General features: G+C 41.4%; 1 protein-coding gene across 1 annotated transcript in view; it reads left to right on the top strand.

Moving 5' to 3' along the window:
* USP7 (ubiquitin specific peptidase 7) overlaps positions 1 to 20,208 on the top strand; it is a 70,666-nt gene that overhangs the window by 15,649 nt on the left and 34,809 nt on the right. Inside the window, exons 2-3 of the mRNA XM_035339885.1 lie at positions 14,032 to 14,136; positions 19,998 to 20,196. Of these exons, the coding sequence (XP_035195776.1) occupies positions 14,032 to 14,136; positions 19,998 to 20,196 (304 nt within the window). The remainder of the gene's footprint in view (positions 1 to 14,031; positions 14,137 to 19,997; positions 20,197 to 20,208) is intronic.

Genomic DNA, 20,208 nt, shown 5'->3' with positions numbered 1-20,208 from the left:
TGACACATCTTTTCCTTGCAGAAATGGAACAGAGTATTCCACAGAAATGGAAGAGTATTTCACTATGAAAAAAAAGTTGCAGCTAAACTATTGCTGCTTCTGCAAGTCGACTCTCTGTAATCATTCATAAATCCGTATCTTACTCTGACTTTGACCCATAACATTTGGGTTTTGTTGCCTTTCGTTTTGCCAAACTTGAATGTAATGGCATTCAAATTGGAGGTCTGTGGTTCGATTCTGTTAGTTCACGGTGTTAACAAGCAAACAAAAAACTTTTAGATAAGAAACCTTCAAAGGATTCACACTAGCTGTCGGTGTTTTTAATGAACTTTATTTCTTAAGGAAGATCTATTAATTTGTGTCATGACTGCTTCTGAAAGGAGAAATAAATCCGTATAGATTCTTAATTGAATAATATATTGTTTAAAAAAAAATGCCAGGAATTTCATTCTGAACAGTTTGTGGTATACCTCTCTCTGCATTTGTTTCTCTGTCCTCTCTTCCGATCAGCTGCCTTGCCCTGTCCTACGCTCACTGTTTCTCCGTTCCTCCAAGGCGAAGTGTTGGGTTTCCAAGTCATGGAAAAGGAGCCCGGGAAGAAGACAGGAAATGAGCTGAGGATCCAGTAATGGGGAGGACTGGAAAAAATTAATCTGCTTTTTCATGGTCCAAGGGTATACATAAAATACTGACAGCATTTATGGGATAAAAGGTATAGCTACAAGTGTAAGTGGCCTAGACAGGTCAAAAGAGGAGTGTGACCAGTAAGGGTTTCTGTTCCAGTGGTGCGTGAGCAGTCACCTCATATGTAATGTCTGATGATGACACAAACCATAAGTGATACATCATTTGAGAGGAAAATAAAGGGTGGGGAGAAGACTTTTGGGACTTACGGGTTTCCTGAGACAAAGGAAGAACCATTTATCATAGAATAAGGGATTTGAGATGCAGCTTAATTTGGTGGTGATGTTTGTACCAGCTTCTTGCCAGAGGCAAAGCAGGAAGGCAGTAATTAATTTTGGAAGTCCTCAAAATTTGCTTCAGATGAGTGGTGCAAGCAATGGAGCAAAAATAGCAGTAGTTAGGAAGATTTGCCAGAAAGAATAGAGTATTGAGATTGGGAGTGTATTTGTGGAATTAGGGGGTTTTGCGGAGCATAAGAAAGATTTAATTCAGTGGCTGACACGCAGTAGTCAGCTGCTCTAAAACACATTTTCAAGTCTGTTTTGTTGCCTTTGTGCTCTGAGGATGGTTGTCCAGAATGCTATTGAAATACAGTCTGAGGGCTTGGCTCGTGGAGCAACAAATGAAATATGCAATAAATAAGAAAGCAAATGCACAACAAACGTGTAAGCAGTAAAGTATAACTCACTCTTCAGAACGCATTTTTGCTCAGCAGTGTGCTAGTTAATAATCATTGCCCAATGTGAGGTGACTGGCTTTTCAAGGAAAAAGGATAAATTTTATGACCAACTTGGTATTCTTTCTCCATTCTCGGAGAAAACTAAACTAAAAGCTTTATTGGGAAGGCTCTGAAGTAAAGAGCTAAAAGTTCCTCAGCATGTGGCATGGACACTTTGAAATGCTGCCTCCAGTCAGCTGGAGGTACTGGGAGGGTGCTGTGGGTGGAGTAGGGCGGCTCCTAACAGAGGGAAATCCAACGCCTTTCAGGGGAGCAAAGGCTGTGGAGAACACCAACCCATTCCAAGGTTAATAGCATTTGGAGAGAGGGTTATGGAGAAATAGTTACTTGGGGTTCTGACACATCAGGGCATTAATGAGAGAGCTGCAATATGCAAGAGCCCCATCATATAAAACAAAGTCCGTCCAAAGCATCATCTCCCCACCTGTCATTCACTTGGTTGCACTGCAAGGTGAAATCTAAATTGCATAGGCAGACAGCCTCACTTCTTGAACGTCTCTCTCAAATTTCTGTTTCTAAAATAGTTTTTTTTTTTTCACGATTTGCATAAACCATGTATTTTTGAGGTCTTGCAGCTGCAAATGGTACTGTATGATGTGTAAAGTTCAATAAGCTGTGTCTGTGATAAAGAATCACTTTAAAAATGATGGCTGCTTTACAGGTGTTGCAGTGTTTATCAGTAGGCACTCTTTTCATTTTTGTTTGTTTTCCAAGATGCTCAACTTTTGGAGACGTGAGTTTAGCTGTTGTTAGCTGATGCAGATAGGGGTAATCTACAGCAGTATTTCTGCCCCGTTGATTTTGCTGTGTTTATGTAGGTTTCGGAAGAGAAAGCTGGCCTCAAAATGTCTGCATGGTTGTGCCTTTTGCGCACGTATATTGTTTTGTGTAAAATACAAAGTATACTTCTTTTCCGATTGTGTTTGCTTAACTAATATGAGAACTTGGCTACGTGGTCCTATGGCAGCCCTTTGGCACCAGAACAATGGGTTGGATGTTTAACGCTTGAGTAGTCAAACAGGAAAAACTTTTTGGTCACTTCTTAAAAGTTTTCTTATGTTTTTATTCAAAAGGAAAAAAAAAAAAAAAAGACTTCAAGTTGCTGACAAAAAAAGTGATAAAACTGTCAGTGGAGTGTTTAAGTGAGAATTAGAAAATTCCTGCCCTGCAGTCTTCTGTGAATTCCTCTGTAAATAGTGGAAGCCAATGCCAGCGAGTCCTTACCTTTCTGCAGGAAAGGGTTTTGGAGCTGTGGCTTAACTCTCTTTGTTTGAAGAAAGGTGTTCTTCATGTAGACAGTATGAAGTAATTAATGTGGTTTAATACTGATTTTGATGCCTGCTAGCGTTTGGATGTTTTCAGTGTAGTAAATTCCATTTTTGAAGCAGTAAGGAGAAGCTGATGTTCAGAGGGCTTTCCAGCAATACCCCCCTCTTTCTCGGAGCCCAAGTAATTATTTGCCCGCATTAGCGCTGCAGTGGAAAAAATAGGTTACTGTCAGAATGAAAGGGAAAATCAAGTTTAAATCTCATGTAAAAGTGAACGCTGAGCAAAGCCTAAACTGCACAGGGACCTACTGATTCTGTTGTGAAGACTGAGGAAGACTCTGGATTCAGTCCCATGTTAAGGCTTTTTCAGGGATTGCAGTGATTGCCGGCATTTGTACTGCAAGGACTGAAAAGGCAGAGCAGCCACCTGGCAGATGATTCATTAAATTAATGCTGGCCAGAAGTGTAATGGCTGTGGTTTCTTGGGAGTGGCCAGACCACAAAAATCTTTGTGGAAACTGCTGCCCAAATGGGCCCGCTTCTGACGTGCAGGATGGGTTTTCTACACAGAATTGTAGGAGTTGGAAGGGCCCTCAAGTGATCATTGGGTCCAACCCCCCTGCCAAAGCAGGTTCCCTAGAACAGGCTGCCCAGGTAGGCCTCCAGATGGGCCTTGAATATCTCCAGAGAAGGAGACCCCACAACCTCCCTGGGCAGCTTGTCCTAGTGCTCTGTCACCCTCATCATGAAGAAGTTCTTTCGCATGTTGGGGCAGAACTTCCTGGGCTCCATTTTGTGGCCATTGCCCCTTGTCCTGTCCCCACAAATGACTGAAAAGAGGTTGGCCAAATCCCTCTGTCTCCCATATCTAAGGGATTTATAAACATTGATAAGCCCCCCCCTCAGTCTTCTCTTCTCAAGGCTGAACAGACCCAGGTCTCTCAGCCTGCCCCTTCTCTGCTTGTCATCGTTGGCCCGCTGAAGTTTTTCTCGAACATGGAAAAGTGCTAACAAGGGAGATCGGGAAATTTAGCTTATTAAATAACAACCTCAAAAACTCATGGGAACGGTATCTTTCAGGAATTTGGGGAACTGGTGGAAAATAGAAATTCTGTAATCTGCATTTTGAACAAGAAACGGCTTTTTTGTTCTAGCCCATTGTAAAGCATCCCGTTTGAAAAAGGAACGCTTCTTGTTTTGCTCACTCTGCGGTTGTTAGTTTTAGATGACAGCATAATTACTTTTTGTTAATTACAGTGAAAATGAATGGTGAAATTAACCCAAAGCATAGATTTTTATAGTAGGAATCTCTTAAAATCATCATTTACCATTATGTTTGCTTGCAACTTGTGTTATGTTTAGGTTTAATGCTGAAAACTGAATTCCACGAGGAAATAATGCTTTTGGTGGCAACGCTCCTCCTCTTTCTGAGGAAACCTTACAAGTTCCTCCTTTGGCAGGACATGGATGTGTGCATGTATGTCAGTTCCCATAAAGGACTGAAATAATTGAGGGCTTTTTTGTTGTCGTTAAGCCCCATGTGTAACCATGACCCCCGGCACAGGCTGCATCCGTAGGGGCCGGACGCCCACAGGCCCAGCTCAGCGCCCTGCGGCCACAGGTCGAGCAAGGAGGAAATTGTCAGGGGGAAGCGAGGAGGAAATCTTCAGAGGGAATTGAAGGGAGTCATGGGAGGTGAAGCCCCCACGCTGGGTACAGGGCTGGGTGGGGAGCCGGGGCTCAGCCTGCGCCCCAAAGCCCTTCCACATTGCATGGATGCTCCCCGGCAGCTGGGATTGTTTTCCTGGAAGTGGAAGGGAAACATGACCCAGATGCTCTGTTAGTCTGAAAACCAAATTTGTATTCACGTTAAGGATTATAGACGGTCTAAAACTGCCTTCTGAGTTAGGAACCTTGGATTTTTTTTTCCTACATTGTTCCTGTTTAGGCTGTTTACAGATTTTTCGGGTCAAAAGCTTCTTATGGAAACCCCACGTATCTCCGTAAGATCAGGCATCCTGTATTAAGCAAACATTGTGTTTAACCTGATGCCTTGTGTCTTGAGGGTTGTCAGCAGCAGATACCTATGGTGAATGTTAAGACAAGGAGCACTCACTTCTCCACTGCCTGCGCCCTGAGGGTTTTCTGAGGCTCCCTAGGCTGCCTCCTCATGTTTTAACAGCTTTTGATGGAGTCATCTTCCATTTATTTCTTTGCTTTTGGAAGTGAATGGGAATAATATATGCTTTGTATAAGTTCACTGTGGTTCTGCATCTTGAATACTGAGTGCAGCCTGGTTTAACAGCCTTGCTTTTTTGCTTTTTTTCTCCATTTTGAAAAGGTCCAGGAGAAGTTTTTTTTTAAAAAAATAAAAATGCAGCAAGGAAAATAAAAATGATCAAAGGTATTAAATGGCTGTTGTAGCAGTAATGACTAAATAGACTAGGAAGTGGCTCTCTGGCACTACCTTCATGGATAACTGAGGAAAGATACGATAAAAGCCTGGAAGGCACAAGTAGGAGGAGAAGAAGAAGCAGCAGCAGTTCAAGAACTGGAGAATGTCAAATGCAACATCAGAGGGTATGTTGAAAACAAAAAGAAAGAGTTATTTTGTATAAGACAGCTAAACAGTGGGACTCTTTGCTGGGATCTTGTAAACACCGATGATGTATGCTAGTTTGAAAAGCAGGGGACACCCTCACAGGGAATTCTCAAAAGCAGAGGCACCATCCATAGGTCAGGATGTCCCTGAGCTGTAAGACGTGGGGCCTGGCAGGACACCCCCAGCAGCGTCCCTCCCCACCACTGCTCCTTCCCCCCTGCCACCCCCCCTGCCCCTGGTAGCACTCAGCTTTGTGGACCTCCTGTTTTGAACTGACACCACTGCTTCTGAGCAAAAAAGTGCTAGTAAGGTGGCTTGAGCTCCACAGCATCCTCTGACAAAATGTTTCATGTGATTCTTGAAAAATTATTTTATTTGCTTGCTTATAGTAATTTAAATTTCATGTAATTTCATGTAATGCCCCTTACTTCACAAGTGGAAAGTAATTGTTTTCTTGGGCACCGTATGTCCCCCTGCCCCAGGTTCTGTCTGGCATGTTCCTTACCCTCATTTAGTTACCTTTTATGTACGGGGAATGAATATATCTACTCTGTTTTCTCTGCCCTCGTTCTGAATTTGTTTTAACTACAAAACAAAAGCTAAGTGTACAAGACAAACCAGCACACGCAGCAGCCTTTACGGTTTCTCTTATAAAACAAAGCGTATCTCTTTGCTTCCATTTAATAGTTCATGTCATTGTAGCATTCAGCACGCTTAATTAGAGCCCATGGCAGTTGTTTTTTATACAAGTACCACTTCAAGAACAGTGCAGTCAGGTACTGTGGTTAGCAGGTCCCAAGATCTACCTGTGCATCCAAACTGAGCAGTACGTGCATGATGCCTAGTGCCCTAGATCCCCATGCTCTGGGTACCAAGCAGTGTTTTCACATCATCGGAGACTTGCCATAGGACTGCCAGACCAAGTCTGTAGGTGACTTGGCTTGTGGTTATAGCTGCTATGCTGTAATAGTTGCCTTTAAAACAGGTTTAGTAGTTGCATAATTAGGCTAAGAGGAGTCATTTCTTGTGAGCACATCCAATTTAGACTCCTTCACAGCACAGCAAAAAAGCCTGGATTTAGAGTTGTGTTCTTCAATGAGAAAGAAATACCATGAACTCCACTTTTGCTGCCCCTCTACCTTCACAAATGCGTTCTCAACGAGTATTTCAGAAATTAAAATGACGGCTAATCATGTTTTAACTAGGTTACAAAAGTAACTACACAAAATCATCCTACCTCCAGAGCTCATTCTACAAGTACTGTATGTAATCATACTAACCCTCATTTTAAGAAAGGGTAAAGTAATATTTTATATTACTGTTACAAGTGCAAAGCTTTTTCGCTGCTCTAAGTATGTAGCAAGAATTCAGCCATGGTATTTTGCTTTAATGCCCCAAAACTTTAGAATTTGAGAAGTGTACTCAGCCAGGATGATACAGAGATGACTTCTGGGTGTGTGCGTAGCTGACTGACGGGTCTAAATTGGGCTGGCTCAGTGGTGGAGCCGTATGCTTTTCTATACGTGAAAGAGAAGTGTATCAGGCTAAAGGGAGCATTATCACCAGCTCCATAACATGTTCACAGTACTACCCAAACAAGCTTATTTAAGTATTAATTTCTCTCTTTAAAGCACGAAGAATGTGATCACAGCACTGCAGCACGCTGAGTGTAGCGTCACAGGTAAACAGAAGTGCTCCGTGATGCTTGCACTGCCCAGGCTCCAGTTGAGAATGTATCGTTTTCCCTATGTTAGCAGTTCACTTTTCTTTAAGTGGTTTTTCAGCCTTTCTAGTGATGATTGCCGAAGAGCTTAGTGTTTGTTGTTGCAAGAGATAAGTCAATTAATTAGTCAGTAGAGCAGTAAAACATAAAGAGGGGTGTGATACTGGAAAAACACATTGTTTAGGGTGTGTTCAGTAGGTTGGGACCAAGTGCCTTGTCTTCAGCAAAAATGTAATCATGCTATCATCTCTGGAATGTGAAGAGACAAGACTTAACGAGTTAGGATGGTTGCCTCTCTAGCCGTGCTCCTCTAGATGCAGTGAAGAGAAGGCAGTGCAAGTCCAGTGGTTCTTACTATAATGGGTCATGACACTTCTGATGTTTCAGCCTTTCCCCTGTCATGAAAGAAAGCTTTTTGTCTTGTCAACCGTTCTGTTTTCTGGTTTGAGTACTACATGGGAGCCAGAAGCAGTCATCTTTCCTTTTTCTTCTGGGGTCTGGTAGTTTTCTACACGTGTAAGCTAGCAAAGCTCAGCAGACTAAGAAAACACGATGGAATGGTTCTCAGCAGACTTTCTCTTGCCTGGATGACTGCTGAGGAGCTTGTGGCACTGTGGAGTGGGTAAAAACAGGTTACTGAGAGGTTGGCATCTTTCAGAGCTTTCTTAGTAGGATGACGTTTCAGCTACTATTTACTATGATATGTCTCTCTCATGCAAGTTTGATGTTCAGAAGTTTCTTAGCATAACTCTGGTTTATCTGGGAATGTAGTAGTCCTGTAACTTACTAAGGTCATACCTTTTGGATTCATTAGGTACACTGACACAACATAAAAACACTCTTGCCATCCCTTATTTTGTCAAAATGTTCTCTTTAACAGGCAGACGTAATGAGAGGAATACAAGACAACAGCAGCATAATGATTGATCAGTGTAATAAGTGGTGGCTACAGCATTACTGTCTGTCTGGTCGTTGTTAAATGTTCGGTAGGCATGGCAGGGATGGGTCTGCTTCCAGGAGGTTTTCCCATCCCAGTAATGTTTTTTTTTATTTACTGTCTTGTGTAGCATCATCTCTGACTGTGGGGGATTTGCAATTCAGTCAATAGTGCAATAATTATTTGTTTCAGATGACAGCTATAGGGCAAGAGACTACTGTATAATTCTTTTTAATTTTTTTTAAAGAACTAACACTTGCTACTTGCTCTCTCTTTGGTAAATAAATGTCTCTTCTATTTTCTTTCTACTAAATTTGCTAAGGCAAATTTTGAAATTACTAAGGACCATTAAACCGTGCCTCCCTCCCTTGCTACAGGTCATTTCTCATCCTGTGACCACAACACCTTTGTTCCAAAAAATGGAACTGCAGCAGACTTTTTGCTTAATTTCCTTTCTCCTAAGTCCCTTTGTGCAGGTAAGAAGTAGTGTTTGTATGCTAACTGCAGGTAAGGATTAGAGGCCAAATATTTTCTCTCGCTTTTGAAAGGCTGAATTCTTCCAGAGCAAGCTGGTCACTTTCTTCCATCAGGGGAATAATTTTATAAATCTTTCCTTTGAACAGTTCTAGTTGTTCAAAGATTGGGTGTTGTAAGTGAAGTTTCTTGAGATCACACAACCTGTTTGGTTGTGTCTGTTGTGTGTTTAACCCCCTGCCTCCTGGGAGTGGTGTCTGTTACCCTGCCTTCACAGCAGGGCTTTCCAGGCTCCTGGGGAGCCAGTCGCTGGAAACCCACAGGCTTTTTTGTAAAATTCTAGTGTAATTGTATAAAACCCAGTTCCACTGACTCAGTAGAATTCCTGCACACCACTTATGGTTTGGGGAATCTTTGCTGCAGAGAGCTGTGAAGTAATCTGTCTGCGCAATTGTTTCCATCGAAGGTGGGTATTTATTCTTTCCTCTTCGCCGCATTATTGGAAGTTTCTTGTTTGCTTTCAAGAAGTGATATCCTTTGAGATTTCTGGAATGAGTCTCATCAATGTCTAGTAAAGGTCAGTGTGGTGGCAGAAGATGTGATTATTTAAAATAGCACTTAGAATCACTGAGCTCTGTTTCACGATGATTTCTAGCAATGGTGTGGCTTTTGTTTTTCGGCTGTGTGGTATTATCACTGTGGTATTGGTATTTTGAACCATGTAGTCCCTGATGCATTTTAATATAGCTACTTTAAAAAATCCTGTAAAGATGCTGTATTTCCCTGAATTGAAACGGACTCGCGATAAGCCCCGTGGATCAGCAGTTTGGCAAAGCTGTCTCAGAAGGTCCTTTTCCAACTTCAAGTGGTCCAATGAATTCTGGCACTGAGATGGAAACTTGGCCTTGGCTTTTATGTTTAGCAAGTGATTGATACCCTCTGCTGCTGGTGTAATTTGACTGCTGCAAGACTGATTTCACTCATTTTTCAGTGAGATTTGCATAGTCTGTCTACATACTATTATATATATGTTTTTAAAAAGACATCAGAAGGCATTTTAAAGTCTTCCATGAAGTAACAAAGGCTGAGATTCTAGAACGCTCAGCAGCGGGGGAGAAAGGCTGGTCTTTTTGCCTTTCTCCCCATGAAGGCAGAATCCTGGATGTGAAGCATTGCAGGGCAGCTCCTGAGGCTGCTGCCAGCAGCAAGTGGCTGTAGGACTTCCCTTCGCCTTGTGAACGCTAGAGCTTCTCACTCGTCCTTTCTGGAGTAGTTGTGGAGGCTCTGCCTGGAGGTCTGTATGAACTGTAGAGACACGGGAAAGTCCTCAGTGCTGGTGGTTGCCATCATGAGGCAGCCATACATGATAAACCATACGTTTTTAGTGTCACTGTTACTCCAAAACTGTAGTCTGTTTAACCTCAAAAGGAAACAGATTTTTTTCATAACCTGCTACGGAGACTGCTTAGTTTCTCCTCGCTGGCTGCCAGATCCAAAAGCTAACGAGAAACACTGTAGATAATCTTTCAAAATTTGAGTACTTGGTATGACATGAGTCATGACTGAAACCTGTGAGGCTAGTAGCTCGCTGCTGTCAGCCTTAAACTATGGCAGAATAATGCTACTAGTTTAATTGCTGCCGTAGAGGGGTCAGTCTGTGGCTTTTGCTTACGTGTGACTACAAGCACATTTGCTGCTGACCTATCCTACATCTTGGAGATGTGTGAAATTCTCCAGTATTTTTCAGTATGAATTTAACAGGCCTCATATTGTTTCAGAAGCTACATTATCTTGACAAAATCCTTTTTTGCTTTCTCATTAATAGGAAAAAAATACAGCATTCTTTGAGTTTTCTTTCCCTGTAAATTTGAATTATTGTGAACAGTAAAACAATAGAGCAATACATCTCACAGTGACACTGAGTTCATCCTACTAAACCAGCTGAATCCATCTGAACAGCTTTTTTGAGTCCAGGCTTTTTCAATCATTGTGCTATTTTCATTCTGATTACTTAACATTGTGAGTATTTACCTATGTTAATGTTGAGGTCACTGTCCATAATGAGGAGATTTAAAAAAAAACTTTCCATAAGAGCCGGCATCCTTTGGCATAATTGTAGCTCCAGAGAATTCTGACTTTCGAATAACCACTTTGCTTTCAGGCTTTCATCTGAACTCTTCAGTGACAGACTTTGTTAATGAGTGATGAGGAGTACACAGTAATTTGATGCACAGCAATTTGTGTATGATCCAGTAATTTATCTGTGTAAGTTGACTTGCTTCTCACTGCTTCCCTAAGCTGTACTGTCATGTTCCAGTGTCTTTCTGGTTGCATATGCCAGTTTCTTAGACTTGATTTCACTTCAGCATTCATGATCTTTCAGAAAATAGGCAAAAGCTGTTTTGCTCAAACTTGCTAATACCTGAAGTGTGTCTTTTCAGATGCTAACAGAGCCTCCAAACTGCAGAAACCCTCTTAAAACACTCAGAGCTGTTTGGTTTCTTAGTAGTGCAGTGGCATGGATAGAAAACTGTATACAGCCTGAAGTGTTTAACTTGTCATCACTGTTCATCATGGCCTACATTTCTTTTTCTAATAAAACAATATCTAAACAGTTGTAAGTGTGGCATTTTAGGAGACAGAAAGCAAGCGTTCTTTACTGGCAGTGTTTGTCTGAAGTATTGGAGGCTATGGTAATTCAGTATTTTGTGGTACTGTATTTCAGGAGTTGAAGGCACTCCTTATTCATAAGGTCATTTTATGCTTTGTTGTACTACCTTCTTCATTTATGTGATTTATGTTAAATTTTTGTTGACTATTAGATGGTGCCTTTATTTCAAGGATACAATTAAAACTGGGTGTTCTGGTCTAGGAACTGACAGGTGACATGACTTGGGTGGTGTTGACCCAACGTGGTTTAAGCTGTGCTGAAGACAGCAGCGTGTTCGGGGGGAAGGCCTTCCACCCTGTGTGGACAGGTGTTTTTTCTTCATCCTGCCTTGCATAATGCTAAGAGCTCTTTGGATTGAGGCTAAGAAAAGTGTTGTTTTTTGTTCATTTCTTTCCTCCTAAGGACAACAGAGGAAGACATCAATTCTCAATTTTCAATGCTTGGTTCAAAAACAAATGTTGTCGTACTGCTTGCTAGCAAATCTGTTAAACAAAGTCTGTGTTTGCTTTGTGCAAAGCATTTACAGTAATTGTTGAGTTTTATTAGAAATCATAAACTTCCTTTATTCGCAGCAGCCGAAAACATTTGTTACTATTATGTCTTCCCTATCTGAAGGCCGTGTTACAAAATGTGTGTCAATATCTGTCAGGAGAAGCAGCAGCATGCATTGTGATTCAGTTTATCTTATCACTAAGTGGTATCTCTCTGAATCTGCATCTGTTGTGTCTGTTAAGTTGATTGCTTTTGCTGTGATAGTTTGTGTTTTCTCCTTGCACGCTGCTCCTGCTCGTGTGGATCGCAGAGCGGTATCTCGTAGAAAGCTCTAGAGTTAGCCAAGGACGGGTATTTCCCAATAAAACATGATTTCAACATGTAAATTCTCTGCGAGAAAAATTGTTTGTTGGTGAAGAACCAGCTATTCCTCAACGGTTTGCTTCAATTTGTTTCTGGATATGAAGGTAGCTTGCTGGCAACTTTAAAACTGGGCTTTAATTGTTCCAGTTCGGTGTGTGAGCAGCAGTATTGCTGCGAGCAGGCTGGGTGCTCCCGGGGAGGAGTGACCCAGAGGATGGATGGCTTCCTTCTTAGGCTTGTTCCATGCTGTTAAACAAGAAAGGGGAAAAAAAAAAAAAAAAGGCAGCAAGCTGTGGAAATAAACTTAGTGATCTATACTTTTTACTCTCCTTTTTGTCACCTCTTCTAGAATTGCAACAGGTTAAACCTCTCCCGCCCTGATTCTGTTGTAGTAGGGGCCTGTTTATATTAACTTTCTGTGCTGTAGCATTGCTGGTATTGATGCCTGCCAGCACGGGCTTCTTTAATCTTCAGCAAACCTGTGTCTAGTGCAACCCAAACTTTGCTTCATAACCGATTTTGCTATCGTCTTTTAAGGAGAAACGAGGAAGGCGCACGCGTTAGTGTGAGCGCTGCATGCCGTGTGTCTGCAGCATTTAAATAGCACTCGCGCCTCAGTGAGATGTGCTGTCACCCAGCAGGCCTCTGAAAGTCACGGGTCAGCGTCAAAGTTTATAGTAGTTTGTGTCTGGTCCAGGAGCAAACCTCAGGTGGGTTTCTGCTGATGCACACAGCAGAGGCTGTTTGTTCTGGGGATTTCCTCACAGAGCTGCTGCTTCGTAACAACAGGGTAGGAATGCCTGTCATTTGTGTCTCTTTCCTTCTGTACTGTGAACTGTAAGGAGGCTGCAACGCCCAACGTGACAGGAGGACTGAGGCAGCCTGATGCTACCCCGCTTCTCACCTAGGTGGCAGCGGCTTTGGCCTCAGCTCTGGCTTCTCAGGACGTACAGGGTCGGTGACCATCGTGCAGCGAGTGCGCGTCCCACTTGTCGCTCCTCTGCCACGAAACGGGCAAAGGGAGAGCAGCAGGCAGAGGGGGGTCCTCAGGGAGCTGTCCCCTGTCCCAGCCCCCCAGTCCCCAGCCCCGCTCCTCCCGTGGGCACTGGGGGCCGTGGGTGCCCCGGGCCAAGCGGGCGCTGCTGTCCAAGGTGCTGACGGGGCACGGGGAGGTGCTGGGTGGGCGCTGACTGGGGGCTGCCCACGGGCTTCTTCCTGGGGGTCATGTGTGCCCCTGGGCTGGCGGCAAAGGGGGGCCGGGTTTTGGTTCCGTGATGGGAAAGGGTTTGTTCAAGAATGTATATGGAGGAAAAGCACGTGGCAGTAAGTGCTGAAGTGATCAGTCAGCTTCTGGTGCAGAGCAGTGCCAGAAGGTGGTGTTCTCTTGTTGGGTTCATCAGGAAGATGCTGAAGCAATTCATCTCTGAAACTCTGTTCTATGGTTCACAGAGTTGTTTCACATCTCCTGTTTTAGTTGCATTTACATGTTTAAAATGGTTATCATGGCAAAACTTAGTAGCAGTAGTGGCTAGAAACTGGAAAATGTTACCTCTAAAATGGTCCTGAGAGGGGAAAGGATTTTCCTTACAAAGTGTTCTAAGTAAGATTTAAAAACATAACCTTACGTTTGATTAAATGTTTAATTTTCCTTTAAAAAGCAGTGGTACTGGAGAAGTCTTGAAGTAGATTGTTAATTTACATGTCTGATGTTAGAAGTATATCTATAAAAAGGTGGAATGGCAGGAAAATGTCGTTTAAAGGTTCATTTTTTTTTTTTTTTACAAGATATGATTATGAAATACAGAGTGTAAGGCCATTTGCAAGTTTAAAAATCAAGTTGTTTGTTATATTTGTGTTCTGTATGAACATGGACTTTTTGCTCAATCCCTAAGTGTCTGTCTCTGAGGGCTTTTACAGTTAGATGCATACCTGTACAATAGTTGCACTACAGCTTCAGTGGATACTGTTCTGCAGGAAAAAGCATGCCTTTTGTGTCTTGGTTATCTCATACACATTGCTGGAGATAGAAATGTTAATACAGCTGAATAATATATTTTTTTTTTATTTTTCTGCGTTAGCTGGAGATGCAGACGATCCTCCAAGAATTACTCAAAATCCTGTCATTAATGGGAATGTAGCAATGGCTGATGGACATAACAACACTGAAGAAGACATGGAAGATGGTACGTAAATATTTGATGAAAACGTGCAGCTTGCTCGTTTCTTTATTTTTAGGAGTTTAAGAACAAGATGCTTCATGTCTTATGTGTCCTCTAAACTGCAGCTCACCAGAAAATGAAAGCCTCTGTAGTTACTGCTTTTTGTCTGTTTAGGTGTTCTTATGACCTAGCTATACAGTAGGATTAGGCATCTGAGGGTTTATTATTTTTTTTCTTTATTCATTTTAAAATTGCAGAAAGTGATACTGTTTGTTGTTATATGTTGTGATATATCCCTTTAAACATACTGCAGCTGGTGCTTTGCTGAATTGTAATTTTGTCAGTTATGCAATCCCTTCAGGACGTTTAGAGTCCTTATCTGTCCTACTCTGTTGTCAGGTGGCAGCTGTGATCAGTTATGATAAGGCACTGCTAACTATTCGTCTGAGGCACACTTCTCCCCCCAACTGTGATGTGCTTTTACTTGTGACTTGCAAAGGAAAAAGTCTGTACTATTGTCCTGTTAATGAAAGGGGAAAGCAGTTAGGGTTTTGAGTTGTTGTTGTTGTTTGGCGTACTAAATAAAAACTAGGGTGTAAACTTTTTTTCTATAACAGAAAAATAATTTTAAGTAGATGTGTATAGGCTTATTTAAAGAAAGATAACACATTTGTAATTCACTTAAATCTGTTATATTTAGTGAAGAAATTATATAATACTATTTCTTATCATAAGATATTAGGAGGAGAAAATGCTTCTGTTTTGAAGAACTAAAAATTAAATTGGGGGAAAGGATACAAAATTTGAATGGGATCTGTTCCCCTCTGATTCTCTGTCTCATGCTGTCTTGTGAGAGTTAGGAAGTCTTACATACTCAAAGACGTGCTTAAATACTTGTGGAAAGTGTTGTGTGTTTTTTGTTTGAGAAAAAACACAAATTGAGTTTAAAGGGCAAAAAAAGTGCTTGCTGTCATGTATCCAAGGAACCTAATAACAGATGGAATGCTGATAGAAAATGGTAATGTTCCATGAACAGAATATGGTTTAAATTCAAGACAGAAACATCTCATGGTTGACTTGCCTCTGTGACACTGGCAAAGATAAAGTTTCCTAAGATTATTGCAAGAAAATAAACATGATGTCTGTTTAGGTTATGTTTTTGTTGTCGTTTTTGTTGATTGTCATTCAGGGGGGCTTTGGTCTCTCAGATCAGGAATTCAAGAGTAATTAACCAAGACTAAAAGAGGATTTTTTTTGTCTTGATCAAAACCAAGTTACCTATTGTTAAAAAAAGATGTTAAGCATCTTTTTTGGGTCCTGGTAGTTGGAGGGTAGCAAGAGGAGATCAAGTGTATTGACTGGCAAGGATGTCTCTGAATTTCAAGTTCTTGGTAACAGGGTTTATAGCTAGAAAACCTGATAGCAGTGAACCAGTGTAGCCAGTAGCTAATATTATTGGTCAGTTAGTACAAAAAATTGTCCAGATGTTTGACCGCATATACTTGCACAAGTTAAGCAAAAGGAAATTAAGCTGCTGAAGCAGATGCTGAATCCCAGGCTGCATCAAAGATGGCAAATAATCAGCCATACACCTCTCTTCATTCAGAACAACATTGAATTTTAATCAAAAAGCTACAGTAACGCAGTTTGTCACTTACCAAATATTTGAGTCATCTCAACAATCAGGATGCTGCAGTAGGAAAAGAAGTATCTGAAAGCATTCAGCAAAAGGCTTCTGAAGACTGCTGTTTGTGGCAGTACTAAGGTCTTGGTGGACTTTCGGTTTGGTCAAGAGCTTTGGTCCATTCTGCTGTGGGACACCTTCCGGGGGTAAAATGTGATGATTTAGCAATACTCTGGTAGTTCTTGACTATCATATTTGATTAAGGAGTGTCTGGATACATCTTGGTGCTATGATACTTCTACATTGACACAGATAGAAAGTAGGGTTATTGCAAAATGTTGTAATTGCAAAAACATTCCTGAAGACTTGCATCACGTAAGCGAATGATGCCTTTTCCAAGCCTTGTAAACCAGATTAGTTGCTTGCTGTTGCACTACTTACACATCAGTGCAATTGCTGCCTTGCTGTTTGTTCCTAGGCTATCCTGGTTTGCAGCATGGTATACATGCATAATGGACAGCGTGGGAGATTCACAAGACTGGAAAAATGCAGGGAGGCACTGGCCTCTTTAAACATGCTCTGTTTTCCACTGCTGTTTTTTGTAGCAGTGAAACCAATCTGAGCTGAAAAAAAAAAAGCTTGAAGAGAATTCAGACACTGCTTCAGTAAGGATATTCACAAGTGAGTTTAATAGTTTCTGCAAAAGAAGTGAAAAGCAGGATAAAATGTTGATGCTGCTTACTGGATCATAGAGACCAACTTTCTAGTGAATTTCTGAGTTCAAGAAACTTTTAAGGTGATTTTTTTCCTCCTGCTTAGACCACAAAAAAAAAGACTGATGAAATGGGAAAAGTGCATCTTTCATCCCTTTTGCTAGGTAGCTCACTGGTATTGTAACATGTGATGGGGGCAGCAGTTGACCACCAACTGGACTTTCAGACAGAGCTTTATTCTTACAAGTGGTTCGACTGTAACCTGGTGTTGCCCTGCATGATGTCTGGGCAATTAAAAAGAACCAGCTGAAGGAGTGTGCCATGCTTTGTACAGAGAAGGACTCGATGAACCAAGCCTTGTGAGGTGGAATAGCAGCTTTGCAAATATATATATATTTGCAAACAATAAAAAGGGGGCTCTGATCAAATTTGTTTTGTAAGTGCATCAGCATTCCAACCAGTACATAGAATAAATTCCCTCTGAAGCTGAAGTTCAAGCAGAAGGTCCTAGCAAAACAAACTCACGGCATTGAAATTACCCTGAGTCTCATTCTGGTGAAGAATTACAGAGGCTAGGAGGGTTTCAGAAGCGTAAGTCTTAGCCATATGCTAGCATTGCATGCTGTATTTGGATCACTATTGAAATATTCAGAGAATATTCAGCCAATTTCCCCATTAATAATTCAGGTTCAAAATATTTTAATAACCCCAGTGTACTTTAAAGGTAGCAACATCTACTAAGAGAAGAACCTGCTTTTCTCAAAGGTAAAAATACTTAAACATGTACAAAGTCTTGAAATGCATCATGTTCTGTATTTGGATCTCTGATTTGAAGGATCTTTGTTGTATCACGAAGTTAAGCGTGACATTGACCTCGCTGGTGACCAAATCTTTTCCACCTAGCAAACACAATCCATTGCATGGAATTTCACCAGGCATTGTTAGCTGGGTCTGTTCTTCTTGTCTTGTGTTTAAGTTCATGTGTCATATTTGTATTTCAATTATTTATGAAAGCCTTACTTGCCAGTCACTAAGAAATTATCCTGCTGCCAATTGCAGCCTTTTATTAGAAGTTGTTGGATATGCTTGTGATGGTAAATTAAGATTTTGCTTATGTGCTCAGTATATTAATCAGACTTAGTATTTAAACTTTTTTTAAAATACAATTCTCATTTTAATCAATTGCACTTGTTAAAAATATGGGCTTTCTGGAAGGAAAATAAGGTTGTTTCTAGGGATTGTTTATATTCTTAAAGAAACTTCTATTTTAGGGTTGACCTTTGCTGCGAGGTTGGATTTCTGTGGAATGGTTTCTAGTGATTTGCTCAAATATTCTACTGAGAAGAGTGCCCCTCCCTGGTGAGGTCTCACACACAGGCTTTCCTGAAAAGAAATCAAGAAATACAGGCAGACTTGCTCTGAAGCATCTGCAGATGCTGCGTGGGCTGCCTTTTTTTTTTTTTTAGCAGATAACGTGGCAGCACTGCTGCATCCTTGTACTGAAGTGCTCTGAAAGCTGCATTCAAGGAGGCAGAAAGAAAACTTGGTCTGCTCATTTTTCGGACGTCTAAACTAAGTCCAGAAGGACTGATCTTGGTGGTGAACAGGGAGGCATGCTCGAGCTGTTCTGAGAAACAGCAAGTGATGCAAGGCTGATTCTTAAACTGTTAACTCTTAAGGATTTTCTTCAATTGTGTCTGTAAAGAAGCTTGCAGGCGTGGAGCTCCTTTGCTTGTAGAATAGCAGCTGCCTGAATTCTCTCGACAAGCACTGAGTAAGTAAAAGGGGTAGGAAACAGGTGCAAAGTAGGTGATAAACTACTGGTTAGCTACACTTGCATGTAGGGAAAAGGAGGAGAAGGCAATCCTTTGAACTCTTCTGTTGTTGAGGAAGCTGACAGCACTGAGTATTACCAAGACTATTACAGGTGTGGAGGGGAGAGGAAGGGAAGCTGATCAGTTGGCTGGTTTCTGTTGTAGTGCTGCTACTTTTGAGAGCCAATTAGGAAGGCTTAAGGATAGTAAGACCAACTGTGTTGCCAAGATCAAAATCAGCAGTAGAATAACTGCTTGGAAAGAAAACCATTTTGCAAGGGTGAAGAATGAAACCTGTCAAAGCTTCTGCACAGTTACGGACAAAATTTGTATTTTTCTTTGTGAAGTGTATAATCTTTACACTGTTGCATGTTGTAATCAAAAGAGTTTAGTTTCTTAAACAAGGTAGCAACCAAGACTTGCCTGCTTTTAAAAAAAAACGGGGGGGGGGGGGACAAAACAACAACAAAGCACTATTCAACACAATCTTTGGTGTTACACAAAGCCTTCCAAGTAAAAGACTGCTTTGCAAGTACCAAAACCCAACCTCTGTTGTATACTGTACACCTTATCACTAATTTCATGGTCCAGTTTCTGTCTCGTTGTCCTTGTACTTCAGTGCTTTTGGCTTCAGGTGTCACTGCATGTGACACGTCTGCTCCGGTTCTGCACCCCCTGTGGGTGACGTGGGAATAACGTCGGGACCCCACACGCTATGTGCCACCCTGTGCTGCTCGTACTTCCCCACACCCAGAAGCAAATCTTGTCATGTTCTGCAGATGTTAAGTTGGAATCATGAAAAAAAAAGGGGGGGAGCGTCATGTGCGCGCACTGTACGTGTTCCTTGCCTTGTGAAATTGTTGAGATAAGTTGCAAGTTTTTTCTCCCTATATACAATATGAGGCATGTCACAACAAAAAAGAGCCCAGTCTTGTGCCTTCCTGAAGCTGTCGCAGTCTCCAGCACCCTGTTACAGCTTTGTACAACAGAAGTGGAACAGATTGTGGTATATGAAGAAGCAGGGATGTGGGAAGAAGGCAAAATTAGTTTGTGTGTCAAAATAAGCAATATTAAAAACTGTCTTATTTAACTTTGTTTTAGACCACTAAAAATCTCTAAGACTTGCATACAACAAAGAACAACAGGACCCTAGTCTTGAAAAATTCTTCACTTACATGATAGGAAATTAAAAGCAAAGCATGAGGTTGATCTGTTTTAGAAAAAACACTCTTGCAAGCAGAAATCAGCTAAGTGGTGACTTCGTATTGACAGGCCAGTTGAACAGATTGTGAAAATCCTTCAAACGTCTTGGTTCATGCCAACAACTGACTTAAACTGATCTGTGAAGACACTGCACAACAAGAGGAGGTAGTGGGCTGTGATTTTTGTTGTAAAGCATTCGATATTTCAGTCTTACTGTACCTACAGCTTTAGAAGAACCTCAAGTGGTAGCAAATTCTAGTAATAAAATGATTTAAGAAACAGTACAGGAGGAATGTGTCTTTCAGTGCTGTTTTTCTGAATGCTGTTGCAGTGTGTTTTTCAAAATGAGAAAATTGAAACTTCAGTTGCTAAAGAGTTAAATGACACTGGATTTTGGACTTTTTTTTTTGGTTGCTTCCAGAATCTCACTACATAAAACACACCCATGTTGCAGGATTTTTGAAAATGGTTTTGAAGGGCAAACCATCAGATCTTTCAAATGCTCTCTGCATGTATTTGTATACTTTACAGATACAAGTTGGCGATCAGAAGCAACATTTCAGTTTACAGTCGAACGCTTCAACAGATTGAGCGAGTCAGTTCTCAGTCCTCCCTGCTTTGTGCGGAATTTGCCATGGAAGATCATGGTTATGCCACGACTCTACCCAGACAGACCACACCAAAAAAGTGTAGGATTCTTCCTACAGTGCAATGCTGAATCCGACTCCACGTAAGACACTTT

Source organism: Oxyura jamaicensis, chromosome 14 (genome assembly GCF_011077185.1).
Source record: "Oxyura jamaicensis isolate SHBP4307 breed ruddy duck chromosome 14, BPBGC_Ojam_1.0, whole genome shotgun sequence".
NCBI classification, from domain to species: Eukaryota; Metazoa; Chordata; class Aves; order Anseriformes; family Anatidae; genus Oxyura; species Oxyura jamaicensis.
This window is presented reverse-complemented; position numbering and strand designations above follow the sequence as displayed.